Genomic DNA, 15900 nt, shown 5'->3' with positions numbered 1-15900 from the left:
CCCCTGCTTGTGTTCCCTCTCTCACTGGCTGTCTCTGTCGAATGAATAAATAAAATCTTTAAAAAAAAAAACAAACGAATGAACGAATGCATGTAAAGCACTTAGGAAATTGTCTGGATAATGACACACACATGTGCACACCTGGGAAAATATAAATTGGTCAATGCGAATTTAATACTAGAGAAAATAATAGAATGATCATCAAATTACTTTCCATTACTCAGAGGAGCCCTAGATATTGTGTAACAATTCAAGTTGGATTTCTGAACAAACAAATAATGTCAATGTCAGACCAATTTAATTTTCTCTCTTTGAAGAATATTAGACTGTGTAGGTAAGAAGAAAGTGAAAGATTGAATACAGCAGAACTGGAAGAGCTTTCTGTCTGTCTTCATGACATTTCTATCACTAGGCTGTAGAAATTGTTTAGAGCAGAAGGCCCCCAAAGGAGTGTTTTATGGAAAGTTATTAAGTGTTCCATGAACAGTTAAGTTTGGGAAATCCAGGGTAAAATAGGTTACTTTACTACAGGATTCTCAAATGTTTTTAATAAGGTAATATGAATGTCTTAGAGTTATTATAGTTTACAGCATCTTCTAAACTTATTTGCCATGGAATTCTTTAAAAGGTCATAGAACACACCTTTGGAAGCAGAGATATAAATGATATTATAATATCTTTCTTAGAGTTATAATTCCTAAAGGGTAATTGTTGAGTTTTCAGCATCTATATGTAGAAAAATATTGTGTGTTATTCCATAGCAATTGGAAATTTAAGGAAGTGTTGCTTAATACTTTTATTATGATCTGGACAATAGTGATCAAGTGAATCATAACAAAGCATGAAGTTGGACAGAGGTGTTATCTACTTGGAAGACAGAAATGAAATTCAAAGGACACTGAGAACGCTATCAGAAATAGAATGAAGATCGACAGGGAGAAGAAAGATGTCTTACAGAGAAAACATAAGCTTTGTAGAAAAATAAGGAAAACATTTTGATACGCATATATATATGGCTTGAAAAAACCAAGAAAACGCACTGGGTCTCAAATAAAGAGCATGGTGTATAAAGATATAATCACAAGAGTTATTACTTCTGCCTGTGACAAGTCTATTGTATTGGAAAGCATGGGGACATGTGGTAAGTCTCACAGATTATAGGGATGGCTCTACTTTAGAATGCTGGAGCTCTCCGTATTCATCTCTCCTGGCTCTATCCACTCCTTACAAAAGTGACCTTGGAGATGCTCCAGAATTCAGGACTTCCAAAGTCCTATGATTTCCAGCAAATTCCCAGTTGAGGGTACATCTGAGTGGTGGGTTAACTGTCTGTGAAGGGAGATCTTATCAGTTCCTGGTTTAATGAAATTCTCTGAGTTCTTCTGCTAAAAGCAGGAAGGAACTGACCTTCCTGTGAAAAAACGATCCCGGTGGCTGAGATTCTGCTAAATCAAGAGATTACCCANTTACTTTACTACAGGATTCTCAAATGTTTTTAATAAGGTAATATGAATGTCTTAGAGTTATTATAGTTTACAGCATCTTCTAAACTTATTTGCCATGAAATTCTTTAAAAGGTCATAGAACACACCTTTGGAAGCAGAGATGTAAATGATATTATAATATCTTTCTTAGAGTTATAATTCCTAAAGGGTAATTGTTGAGTTTTCAGCATCTATATGTAGAAAAATATTGTGTGTTATTCCATAGCAATTGGAAATTTAAGGAAGTGTTGCTTAATACTTTTATTATGATCTGGACAATAGTGATCAAGTGAATCATAACAAAGCATGAAGTTGGACAGAGGTGTTATCTACTTGGAAGACAGAAATGAAATTCAAAGGACACTGAGAACGCTATCAGAAATAGAATGAAGATCGACAGGGAGAAGAAAGATGTCTTACAGAGAAAACATAAGCTTTGTAGAAAAATAAGGAAAACATTTTGATACGCATATATATATGGCTTGAAAAAACCAAGAAAACGCACTGGGTCTCAAATAAAGAGCATGGTGTATAAAGATATAATCACAAGAGTTATTACTTCTGCCTGTGACAAGTCTATTGTATTGGAAAGCATGGGGACATGTGGTATGTCTCACAGATTATAGGGATGGCTCTACTTTAGAATGCTGGAGCTCTCCGTATTCATCTCTCCTGGCTCTATCCACTCCTTACAAAAGTGACCTTGGAGATGCTCCAGAATTCAGGACTTCCAAAGTCCTATGATTTCCAGCAAATTCCCAGTTGAGGGTACATCTGAGTGGTGGGTTAACTGTCTGTGAAGGGAGATCTTATCAGTTCCTGGTTTAATGAAATTCTCTGAGTTCTTCTGCTAAAAGCAGGAAGGAACTGACCTTCCTGTGAAAAAACGATCCCGGTGGCTGAGATTCTGCTAAATCAAGAGATTACCCAAGATGCACGGTGTTTCTAGGCCACTGAGCAGTTGATGTTGAGGGTTCAGAGATCGTAGCCACTCTTTTTATACTTCTTGGGTTTTGTATTCTTGTATTAGGATATGGCATACCCTAAGTGTTCCTCTTAAATAACTGACTCGTGATGCACCACCTAGAGTTGTGCGTGTGCGCACAGGCATGTGTGCATATGTGTAAGAAAAAGCTGATATGAAATGAGAATCATAAGAGTGTCAGAAGTCCCATGCTTGGCTGACATCTCCACACTAAAAAATTTGAGGACTTCTGGGGCAAGCAATTATAAGACACGAAAATCTTATATGAAAATGGAATTTGATGATGTTAATCTGGAGAAGAAAAGAAACTGGGGTCAATGTAGCTCTTCTACTTAAAGAGAAAAAAACTCATTGGAAATTACGAGATAAGAAATAGGTGAACGACTAAGAAATAGGTTTTATAACAATTAAAACTGTCCAATAATGAACAAGCATGCCTTNGGCTTGAAAAAACCAAGAAAACGCACTGGGTCTCAAATAAAGAGCATGGTGTATAAAGATATAATCACAAGAGTTATTACTTCTGCCTGTGACAAGTCTATTGTATTGGAAAGCATGGGGACATGTGGTATGTCTCACAGATTATAGGGATGGCTCTACTTTAGAATGCTGGAGCTCTCCGTATTCATCTCTCCTGGCTCTATCCACTCCTTACAAAAGTGACCTTGGAGATGCTCCAGAATTCAGGACTTCCAAAGTCCTATGATTTCCAGCAAATTCCCAGTTGAGGGTACATCTGAGTGGTGGGTTAACTGTCTGTGAAGGGAGATCTTATCAGTTCCTGGTTTAATGAAATTCTCTGAGTTCTTCTGCTAAAAGCAGGAAGGAACTGACCTTCCTGTGAAAAAACGATCCCGGTGGCTGAGATTCTGCTAAATCAAGAGATTACCCAGGATGCACGGCGTTTCTAGGCCACTGAGCAGTTGATGTTGAGGGTTCAGAGATCGTAGCCACTCTTTTTATACTTCTTGGGTTTTGTATTCTTGTATTAGGATATGGCATACCCTAAGTGTTCCTCTTAAATAACTGACTCGTGATGCACCACCTAGAGTTGTGCGTGTGCGCACAGGCATGTGTGCATATGTGTAAGAAAAAGCTGATATGAAATGAGAATCATAAGAGTGTCAGAAGTCCCATGCTTGGCTGACATCTCCACACTAAAAAATTTGAGGACTTCTGGGGCAAGCAATTATAAGACACGAAAATCTTATATGAAAATGGAATTTGATGATGTTAATCTGGAGAAGAAAAGAAACTGGGGTCAATGTAGCTCTTCTACTTAAAGAGAAAAAAACTCATTGGAAATTACGAGATAAGAAATAGGTGAACGACTAAGAAATAGGTTTTATAACAATTAAAACTGTCCAATAATGAACAAGCATGCCTTATGAAAAAAAAATCCTAAAATTAAAATTATTTTTGAACACTTATTTGTGACAGGTGTTATGCTGAGCACACTACATGCAGAAGCCTACTCGATTCTCTTAAAATCCCTATGAGGTAAGAACTGCTATTATTCTCGCATTACAGATGCGAGACTGAGTGTTGGAGAGGTTAGTTTACTTTTTCAAGGTCACTCAGCTAGTGAACAGATAAACTGTATTTGATCCTGTAACCTGTGTACTAAACCACTGAATTGCTTATTTCCATCCTTAGCCATTTTAAAGCACAGTCTGATGTGTCAGAAGTTCAGTTTAAGGGGGTTCTTGCCATTGTAAGGTTATTCCATTGCAAGACTGAACCACTACAGTCATCTCTAAAATCTTTCATCTGATTTCTGCCATATTGAAGACTGAAACACTGAATGGAGCTTTCTTGGGCATTGTGTTCTTCTGCCACCTTCGTTTTTTAAAAAAGTTGGGAAAAAGTCTCAAAGTCTAGAGAAGGCCAGTAAAAACTAAGGGACTGATGGGCAATGGAGTCCACAAAGAAAACTGCAAGAGGTTGCATTCCTTTGGCAAGGGAGTAATTGGTGATCTTCTGCGATATGCAAAAGATGAGGGGTTCATCATTTCCATGGAGAATATAACAAAAAAATCCACTGCAGTGAAAAATGTTGGCTGGCACAAGAAGGGGCTCCCAGTGAAAATGTGTTGAAGTAAATAAGACTTTGAAGCTCAGCTACGGGTAGAAGGACAGTCACGTGAGGATAGAAGTCAATGCCGCTGAAGTTCAGCCCACCTGCCTTTCTGGTCGCCTTGACAAGTTGGCCAGAATGCTAGCAAGTGTTTGTGAACCTTCCTCCGTTCCATCCTGTCCCACTAAAGAAGCAGCAGACACTGAAAATGAAATCGGAGCCACTTTCACTTGGGGAAATCTTTAAAGTAAATACGACAAGTGTGGTGATAGGGATTCCTGGTAGCCAGCCACAGGGGCTCGTGAACAAATAATCTCATGATTCCTTTTGAATTCATGAGTCTATGGCCCTGAACAATTGAAGACAGCCAAAAGAGTCTCTGTTAATAACATCGCCTTGAAAAGGCAACATTTCTGCTCAACAGAGCTTTATGTATTAATTTTAGGAGCTAGACTGTCCATTTTTTTCTTTAACACAGAAAGAAACTGAATACCCTTACAAATAGGGATAGGTTTTTTTTTTTTAATCTTTTGAAGTATATTTTTTTCTGCTTCATAGAAATTCTATCATAATTTCATGCCCCCATACTTCATGGCTTGTTACTCGCTCCATTACTCTTACATTTAACTTGATAAGGTCCTGGTTCCTGTGATATTAGTTTTTAGGTTTTGGCTTCTCACAGCTGGAACCTGATAACGTTCTTCGCCTCGCACAGCGCCGGTGGCTTTTCCAGCCCCCATTCTCCCACGGCTCACTGTCCTGCTATTCCTGTTACTTCTCATTTCATGGGTTTATTCTCAACCTCACCCCTCCTCTAGTTTTGAAAGAGGGCAAACCTGGGGCTTTCGCAAGTGGCTAATGGGTCCATCCATGGAATTGGGCAGTTTATTCTGGAAGTAGTCATGTCTCTCCCTGAGCGTGTCAGAGCGTGTTTTCCTCTGGATGTTCAGGGATTTTAGTGGGGTGCACATGAATGGTAATAGGGCATCTCTCATGGTTCCTGGAACCACAGATAAGGCCTGTGCCCTTTTCACAAGAACTCAGACATTCCTTTTCTTAATGTTGTACCTGCAGGTCTACAGTCATACTCTGTAGCAAAAGGTGGCTTCTACTGACAGGCTCCATGCCAGGCATGACCTCAACTGCTGGCATTTGGAGAAAGCCAATTATTTCACCGGGCAAAGTTAGGCCATAGTGTAAATCTGACAGGGAAGCATCTTCTGGACAAAGCATCTCTCAAGTTACCCAGTAGGGGAAATGGGATTAGAAACATTTAGAGACTTTCTGGAGTTGCTTATGGCTAAAATTAAGTTACCATTGGGGGTTTTAAAGCTTGTTGTTATTTTAATAGGAAATTAATTTGGGGGAGGAAAACACACATCTCCTGTTTCATCCACTCAGAAAAAAAATTTCTCCTGATTTTCCTCATTTCCCAACACATTGGATGTGCGTGTTGTAGACTGAATTTAACAGATGATCCAAGTGTGAAAATGTGCTTACAAGTGGTGACATAGAGACGAAAGCTTCAGCTGCATTTTGAAGAGGAACAGGATAACCGTAAGTGTAAAAGCACAATTGCAAGTGAAACGGAGAGGAACTATCAGCTTATCTTGCACAGAATGCGGTGGTAGAGAGCAAAGTTACTCACAGGTATTTGCAGTGCCTTTGGGGATGGGGAGATACGAGCCTGGACTCCAAGGTCGGCCCTGATAATTCTTCTTGCATTTCCCACAGTCGGGACCTGTAGTGTTGTGCTCACATTCACAGGTCAGTTTGCTGTTGTCATATACACACACAGTGGCGTGGAGATTGCATTTGCACCTAAGTAGAGAAGAGACAAGAGTTTGTTGTAAGTCAAGTTCATCACTGAGGCTTTACCCATCTATCTCCAGGGGTGTGGCTCTTACACCTTGCAGTGCTTGCACTAGATAGAGGCTCTGGGCAAAATGTGGATCTGCAGGCCCCACCCTTAGAATCTTTTCAACAAGGGGGAAGGGGTGGGGTTAGGATACATACTTTGGGGAATCCTAAGGCCAGTCTGTTCAGTGGGGGCCTGAAGGACCTGTAATACAACCGTGCTACAAAATCAAGGGTTTCCCAACAGCTGTCCAAAATATTGCCACCAGGGAGCAGTTTTCTTGTGATATTAGCAAATCTATGACAATTTCATCTGGGTTTGAAGAGCAATATTATCTTCTCTTTTTCCTTAAATCAGAAAGACAATTCTTACTTGTTTAAAAGGAAAGATAACCATTAAGACAATTTGTTATTCAGGCTTATTTTATAGACCCATGGAGATCATAATCATAGAGCCCATATTCCAGGCTCTAAAATGACATTACCTCAGATCTAAAGTTTTTCCCACCAAGGCCTCTAATCAATCTGAATAGTCCTTAGATTTCCCAGTCACAGCAAATAAGGTAATTGCAAAGGTCTTTTGGAAATCTTCTGAATGACTCAGATAAAAGATGCTTAGAAGCCGAGAAAATAAAAAAAACTGTATGTGGCAGGGGTTTGAGGTCATTAGCAAATGCCTTGCCTTTGGTGCCTGTGAAGAGCGCTGTGATATATGAGAGGTAACAGCAGAATATGCAATTTCCACAAAAATACATTCCCTTAACCAAAGTCTTGCACTGTAAAATTGCAAAGGCCAACTGGATATTTGTTGAGGTAGCAGGTTATAAATTGCAACATCCCAAGCACAGGCCACATCCTCTGGGAAAGTAAAACCTAGGTTGACAGGATGACCATGACCAGAGGCCAGAACAGTGTACGCAGGAAGCGATGTGTCCACACAAAGGGGAGAACTAGGACTCCCGAGATGGGGGATGAAGGAGCAAGACCTGTCAGCGTCGGAATCTGAAAATGTTACACTTGTGTGTCTGTGTGTGTCTGTGTGTGCATTTTTAAGATAGTCTGGCCTCTTCCAGGAACTAGGACAAAAATATAGAAAGCCAAATTTCATAAAGACAAGGGAAGATTGTGGTGTTTCACATTTGCTTTCCTTTGTGGGGGATGTCATGAATCGGAAAAAGTAATAGTCTTTCTTAGGTAGGAAAATAAGATTCTTTAAGAACTGATGTTGGTTTCTATAATGTCTGCATAGCAACATCCAAGTTTCTGTCTTGCACACAGATGATCTGTCTGGAACACTGACCCATCCGTATGGCAAGGAAGTGAAGGAATGGCTAAGAATATTACTGAGAGCTGTTGGGCTCTCTTCTAACTAAAAGGTGTAATGCCTAAAGTAATGCCCAATCCCCACCCCCCAAACTTCCCTGGATAAGACCACACCTCCCCTTCATCAGGGGTCTACTACAGTTTGCAGTACTCGTAGCTATACTCTGCCATCTGTCTAGTGATAAATTGTAATAAGCTGAAAGGTTACTATTGAAACAATACCTATTCAAGTTAGATATGTAAACAGAACCTTTAAAATTAACATGTGTACAGTCTTCTAAAAAGATAAGAGAAAAATAATTCAGTTAAGTGAAATAGACAGTGTTTAATTATGAGCTAGGTCTTATAACATTCTCCTCTATGAAGGGAGTCACTTGTGTTAAGTTGCTTATGAAAGGATCTTTCCCCTTCCAACATTAGCACCTTTATTTATGGGTGTGTTTTTATATATGGAAGATGTTAGAAACCTAGGTGACAGAAGCACCAACTTATACTGATTTAGCACTCTATCTGGTGTTAAAAATTCCAAATGAGGACACGAACAATATGACCCCAAAGAATATGCTTGTTTCTTATGGGAAGACCAAGAATACAAGTAGTAATTGTAAATTGGATTAAATATCTTTTAACTGTTAATACTTTCAAACTGGTAGTCACTTTCTGAGTTACAGGCAATTTCCATTTTAAAGACTTTATATTTGCTGAGAAAATATTCCTTGAATAATGAAAGAAGGTGAAAGAAGAATAGGTGACTGTTAAGTCTTATTTCTCTCAGATTTCTTCCAATTAATGGTTTGTCCTCACCTGTCCAAAAGCTAATCCTTCAAGGCTCAACTCAATTCACTCTTCCCTGTTATCTATCTTTCCTGTTCCACTGTAGACATGCTGAGCTCTATCTTCTGATTTCCTTAAATGCTTCTGTGTATTTGGTTTGGTTGGTTGTTACCTGAAGGCTCTTTAAGCTTTTAAAATGTTGACTCCTTGCATAAATCTCTCCCATCCTAAGGGGAGAAAGACCCACCTTGTACCCTTGTCTTCTTTTCCAGCTACCTCTTTAACCCTCTCCTCTCCCTTCTTGAGTTTCTTAATCCTGCATTTGCCATTTTCTCATCTCTCACTCACTTTCTCTATCTCATCAACCATGGCCTCTCTTGCCAAGATCATCCATGATCTCTTTATGGAAAATCCATTGGATACTTTTCTTTGCCTTATTTGATCTCCCAGTAGTATTTGAATCTATGAACCACTCCCTTTCCCCTGATGTTTTGTCCTCGCTGGATTCTCAAGCTCATTTCCAGAACTCTCTTCTTTGTGTTCTCTTTATGTGCTCTTCTTAGGGTCCTGGCCCAGCACTGTCAGCCTAAGTGACTCTCTTTGGACACTCTTTTTTTTAAAGATTTTATTTATTTCTTTGAGAGAGAGAGTGAGTGAGAGAGAGAGAACACAAGCTGGGGGCGGGGGCAGTGGGAGAGGGAGACACAGACTTCCCACTGAGCAGGGAGCCCTATGTGGGGCTTCATCCCAGGACGCTGGGATCATGACCTGAGCCAAAGCAGATACTTAACTGACTGAGCCACCCAGGTGCCCCTCTTTGGACACTCTAAATATAGGTTGTCCCTTCAATTTCCTCTGTGGTCCTTAATGCCTTTGAATTATAGCAAACGTGCATTTTAAAGCAAACTTCCATCATCTTCCCCCACCCTGAAATAATAAGCATATGCAAAATAAGCTCAAACATTTGAAAACATTTTAGGAGATTCAGAGATTCTTTGTTACCCATAGGGTTCCATAGAACCCTTCCCTCCATTATTACCAGGTGAAGATTATCTGATCGATAAGCTGATAAATCCTGTATCTATATTTCCATCGCGGATCTCTCTCCTGGGCATGTCCAACTCAACAGATCCCATACTGAATTCTGAGGCTTCCCTTTTCCACCCACTCCTCTTTCTGGGGTTTCTGTCTCAGGAAATTGCATTATCTTTCAGGCATCTGGTTGAGAATGCCTCCCTCTTTCTTTTCCTTTTTTTTTTTTTTTTAATATTTTATTTATTTGTTTGATGGAGAGAGAGACAGCCAGCGAGAGAGGGAACACAAGCAGGGGGAGTGGGAGAGGAAGAAGCAGACTCCTAGTGGAGGAGCCCAATGTGGGGCTCGATCCCAGAACGCCAGGATCACGCCCTGAGCCAAAGGCAGATGCCCAACGACTGAGCCACCCAGGCGTCCCAATCTTTCTTATCATATCAATTTGTTGTTGTTCCATCTCTCACAAAGTTCTGAGATCCCTCTTCCTTGATAACTCTCAAATACATACAGTTCTAAGCCATTGTCACCACCCAAGTCGTGATCACTGTCATCTTTGATCTGCTTTATTACAATGGCCTCTGAACAGAACTTACTGCCTCCAGTCATGTTCCTCCCTAGCCCAGTCTCAACACAACAGTCAAAATAATGCTTTACACAAAAATATTGGGGTCATCCTGGCTTAGAACCACTCAAAGACTTGTCACTATTCTCAAAATAGAGTCCAAACTCTGTAATGTGGACTCCAAGTCCCTTCGAAATTGGTGTCTCCTCCCAATTTCAGTCTCATCTGCACCACTAGCAACACTACTCAGTTCCTTACACTTTGCCTTCAGGTAATCTTGTAAGCTGTTCCTTCTGCCTGGAACATCCTACTCTCCTACATCTACTTCTCTTATCTGCAAAATTCTTACCATTCAGGGGTCAACTTGTAAATTTCAGTGCCTGGTTCCTAAATGACATTCAAAAACCATCTACTGGTCAACTATCTGAGTGCTTCTCCGACCCACAAGTCTGCCCTTCCTGTGTGCTCCTGTGACCCTGGCAAGGCCAGTCATGTGATCAGGCTATCTCTGCCTTAGACATAGACCGTGTTGTCATTGCTCTCTCTTCTATCACCTTTACTGGAGTGTAAATGCCTGGAAACAGGGGTTATGTTTGCCTTATTTAGTGCACCATCTCCAGCACTTGTCACATAATAAGTCCATAAAAAATATTTGACTGATAAACAAATGATTAATAAGCAAGTAAACTCTCTGAAAGCAGGAACTTCACGGGTCTGTCCTACTATGTCTAGCATGGTAATGGACTAAAAACAGAGAATTAATAGGCATTGTACTCAAACACACCATGTCGTGTGCTGAAAACTGCCACATGCCCTCATCATTGGTTTTCATAAGTAACCTTATAATGGGCAAAGGGAGCTCTATAAAATTAGTAAGACCTTGTAAACACTATTTAATTTAAATTCCAGAGGATTTACCAAATGCCTGAAACCTAACACAAGAAAAAAATGCCTGAAAAAAATCCCTGAAAGACTCAGAAAAATAACACAGTTTAGAGAACAAAGAAAGCCCATAAAACAAAGCATCTGTGTGGCATAATTATTCTGGAACGTGCGTCTTTTGGCTTCAACCTCTCATGCAGGAATGACCACCCTGGCTCAGACGGTTTGGCAATGTGGCTTGGGCCCCGGCGGAAACTGGAGCTTCCCCAGCAGTAAATCTGCTGACCCAGCCCAGCTTCTGGGCTGTCTTGCCTCCATCCTTGGTGACAACTGTTGTGCCTGGGCTGAGCAGGTGAAAGTGGAGCCAAAGTATCACAACACTGGCTGGTATTGGAAAATGGCTCCCTTTCATTATCCACAACTTACCCTGTTCGCCTCACCCCATTCCAATCAGGCGCTGAAATTCTTTATTTAAAGCCCCTACCAGAGTAGTTTTTCCCCCAACAGAAAAAAAAAAAAAAGGATGTCACGATGCTGGGAGATTGCTCTCAATTCCTGGGGCTGTGACCTCCAGGATCGCGATGGGGTGGAGGGCAGTTTCCGTGGCATCCACTTGTCTCTGACAGATTCATGATCCACTTCCATGGTCATCCCACTCCCACGTCCACCACCACCGTGGGCGGGGGAGGAGCTGCTCGAGTGGAGGCCTAGCAGGCTTTGCTAGCTGTGAAATAGCTGATGTTCTGGAGAGCCAAGCCTATTCTCCAATTCTGTTTACACACATAGAGCTCACACCAAAACACTGCAGATAGACCTGACTTGCTTGTACTTGGAAGATCCACTTGTGTGGAAGGGACAAACTGCACTTCCTGTCAAATAAGGGCATTGCTAAGACAGACTTACAAAAAGAGCGAGCTCTATCCTGTGCTGCAAGTGATGAAAATCTGTGTATTCTTGCTTTCAACCAGGTCTGCACTTCCTGTATCTTAGTGACCAGCTGTCATGAGTCAATTTAATCTAGCTTATAAAAAGGCTCCAACGTTTAGATCTCTGCCACCTGCCAGTAGGTATGAAAAACCCATACAGTCTGTCTGCTTTTTTTTTTTTAAGATAATTTAATATATTTATTCTGGGAAGCATGTTATCCACCAGAATTTCCTGTGAGTTAGAAGTCTATATATATAATCTATTACTAGTGTTTCAAATAGAGGTACCAAGACAGAGAAGTTTGGAACTGGCCCTTTCTGAAGCGAAGCAGGACGGGAAGCCAGGCTTGCTGCCTTGCAAGTCAGGGATTTGGCTGCTTTTGTGCCAGAAGAGGATTCGCCATGAAGTGAATGAAGTTTAGCATCAGGGCCCTTTCAAGGCCTTGGGGAAGACCCTGGCAATGCATCCGTGTGGTTGTGTGCTTTTGTATAATTCTCACAAATGAGATATTTTTGCATTTTAAAAAATTCCCTTAATGAGAGCACCCCTCCACTCCCAAAAGGTATAAATTTCAGGCCTTCCAAAGCCTCCACCAGCCTCTGGTTGCAGCCCCTGCCTTAGATTGGCAGCAGCCACACAAATGCTTTTAGAAAATGACTTAGCGCAAACACTGGAGCTTCGAAGATGGCTTTTTCAAAAGGTGATAAGTTATAAAATGCCTTTCACATACTTTTTCTGCCTCTGCAGCCCTTTGACCTTTCTCTTTTCACTCTGACACGTGAATTTTTGGTTTCCACCTCAACACGCGATTTACAATAGGGATCTGCAGCAACTTCATTTAGAAATTATGAGTTATTGATTATGAAATCAGATAGCCCGGGCTCAAATCCCACCTTTGCCACGGACTTGTGAGGCCACTGGATAGTGACTTCACAAACACACAAACAGAACTAATGCTGACTGAATACTTCCAAGTACCTGGCATTTGTGGTAAGTGCTTTTGCCAATTTCACACATGATTTCGTACAAACCTCACAATAGTACTGAGGGATTGGCACTTATTAGAGATGATGCATTTGCACATTGACGGGCTAAGAAAGCCACCTCTCCCAGCTAGTATGAGATGGAACAGGGATTTAGACCGTGGGCAGCCAGCCTCCAGGACTCTGCTTTTACCACCAAAAGTGGAATGCTGTCTTTCTAAGTATGGCTAGGCCTCAGCTGCCTCATCTGCAAAACAGGGACAATAAATGGATGTGTTTCAAAGAGCAGATTTGGGCATTGAATAGATAATGTATGCATGCCCTTAGGATATTATACGACACAAAGTTCTTAATAAATGGTAGTTTCAATTATTATTATTTCTATAGTTACTACTGCTACTGCCACGACTGAAATAGGCTGATTCATTCTGTAAGCCTTAATTCATAACCTATTCTTTGGATGACACCATGAGAAGGCCCATGGGATTCAAAACTAGAAGATGACATAGAGTCCTAATCTCCAAGAACATACATTATGTTGAGTAAATAAGATGAAACACGCATAGACTTAACTACAGACCGTAAAGAGGGTACCACTGAGACCACCAGGGACCACGGGAACAAGCCCCAAGTGAGAAACATCATGCACCTGGGGCACTTCGTGTGGCCTGTTACTGCCAACCCTCTTCTCTGACCATGCAGAACAGGGATGCGGCCACTACACAAGCCTAACTTAGAAACAACAGCCGCAGCCCAATCCTGTAGGAAGACAAACAAACGGGCTCCACAAACCGAAAGACTCCGGCTCCGAAAAGCCCCAATAAGCTGAGTTGCCTGCCAAAATCAACCAATCAGGACAAGGCACTTTTCTGTCCCTTATTAGCATAACGGACCTGAGTGGGAACTTTCCCGGGGACCTTTATATAAGCAGGGCTTCCCGTTTGTTCGGAGAGGCTGGCTTAAGTGCTGTGTGTTGGTGCTGTGTCTCCGCACAGCTCGAGCCGTAGCCCCAATAGAGCCTTGCCTGTGCCTTTGACCTTTGGGTCTGGCCTCATTTCCGTGGGGCGCAAAATCCGGCCTCTAGTCACGATATTCCATCTAATCCTGACAATATAGGGAAGTAGGGTGGTAACACTGGGTTGTCTCTGCACTGACAATGCTGTCTTTGCGCTAAAGGGCCAGAGGGACAGTCCCTAACCACGGAAGGCAGGCGGAAGAGGAAAAGACTTACCACGCCCCACTATACAGCTGGAACTGTGATAGGTGCCTTCCGTATGTTATTTCACCTCATCTTCATCACCGCTGGGAGAAAGAGGTTTAAGTACCTGTAATTTACAGATGTGGAAAGTGTGGCCAAGAGCAGAAAAGCAATTTGCTCAAAGAAACACTCTGGTAAGTGGTAGTCGAGAGTCAATTCCAAAGGCCAGGTTCATTCTAGGACATCACTGTTTGAGGCAGGACAAAGCAAACTGGTCCATGGGGAGAATTAGACTTGTGGTTCTAAACAGTGACATTGATACATCTGTAACACTTGCTACTTAAACTGTGGTCCCCGGACCAGCTGCTTCAGGATCACCCTGGGGCTTGTTAGAAATCTCAGGCTTTCCCCAGACTCGCTGAAGAAGAATCTGCACTCTAACCAGATCGCCAGGTGATTTATAGGCAGAGTAAGGGTTGAGAAGCCCTGCTGAGTCACCAGTATGTCAAAATCCTGATGGACAGGAAGACTAAAATCATGGGTGTGATCCTTGTGCAAACCTGTCTCGCACCTATATTCTGTTTGGCAATCTTTGGCCTAAACCTGATAACACTGAGGTTCTAGCTGTACTCACAAATGGAATTGACCATTTTGTTTGTACATTCTGTCAAGTCTACTCATCTGCAGATTCATAGATCATCTAATAATTAAATAATTTTACTATATTAACAGCTGTTTATACTTATTAGTCAAAATGGTATTTATTTCCAGAATACAGAAGGAGCTGTTACAACTCCAGTAATAAAAGGAACAAAACAAAAAAACAAAAACCCAGTTAGAAAACAAGTGAAGGATCTTAAAAGATACTTCTCCAAAGAAGGTATATACAAATGGCCATAAACACATGAAAAAATGCTCATCATCGTTAGTCATTAGGGAAGTGCAAATTAAAACCACAGCGAGATACCACTTCACATCCACTAGGCTGGTTATAATTTAAAAAGATGGACAATAGGAAATGTTGACAAGGACGTGGAGAAATTGGAACTCTCATGTACTGTTGGTAGGAATGTAAACTTGTGCAGCCACTTTGGAGAACAATGTGGCAGTTCTTCAGAAAGGTAAACATAAAGTTATCGTATGATCCAACAATTCCGCTCCGAGGTCTTTACCCAAGAGAACTGAAAACATCCCCACACACAAACCTGTACACAAATGTTCCTAGCGGCATTATTCATAATAGAAAGTGGAAACAACCCAAACATCCACCAACTAATGAATGGATAAACAAAATGTCATATATGCATATAATGGAATATTATTTGGGGGGGGAAGTAATGAAGTACTGACACATGCTCCAATATAGATAAACCTTGAAAACATTTTGCTAAATCAAAGAAGCCAGACACAAAAGGCCACATGATGTACGCTTTCCTTTATAGGAAATACTCAGAGTAGGCTAACCTATACAGATGGAAAGTAGATGAGTGACTCCCCGGAGCTGGGGAGAGGGGCAAGTGGGGGGTGACTGCTCATGGATGGGGGTTTTCTTGAAGGGTGATGACAGTGTTCAGGAATTCAAGAATGGTGAGGGTTGCACAACTTTTTGGATATACTAAAACCTCTGAATTGTACATTAAATAAATGAAAAAATTAACTGAAAGAAAAATTGTATTTGTCCAAAACAGATGTCAGGAAACAGTGGATAAGAGTTTGGGCTCTGAGGTCAAGTGATCCGGCTTTGCAGGTACTTAGGCAAGTTCCTTCAGCTCAGTTTACTCCTCTGTAAAATGAGGATCATAAAATACCTACCTGA

General features: G+C 41.2%; 1 protein-coding gene across 3 annotated transcripts in view; it reads right to left on the bottom strand.

Annotated features, from left to right (window-relative positions):
* NTNG1 (netrin G1) overlaps nt 1-15900 on the bottom strand; it is a 279240-nt gene that overhangs the window by 36750 nt on the left and 226590 nt on the right. For all 3 annotated transcript variants that reach the window (XM_034654000.1, XM_034653999.1, XM_034653998.1), the window contains exon 3: nt 6195-6367. In XM_034654000.1, the coding sequence (XP_034509891.1) occupies nt 6195-6367 (173 nt within the window). The remainder of the gene's footprint in view (nt 1-6194; nt 6368-15900) is intronic.

The sequence above is a fragment of the Ailuropoda melanoleuca genome, chromosome 2 (assembly GCF_002007445.2).
Source record: "Ailuropoda melanoleuca isolate Jingjing chromosome 2, ASM200744v2, whole genome shotgun sequence".
NCBI lineage: Eukaryota > Metazoa > Chordata > Mammalia > Carnivora > Ursidae > Ailuropoda > Ailuropoda melanoleuca.
This window is presented reverse-complemented; position numbering and strand designations above follow the sequence as displayed.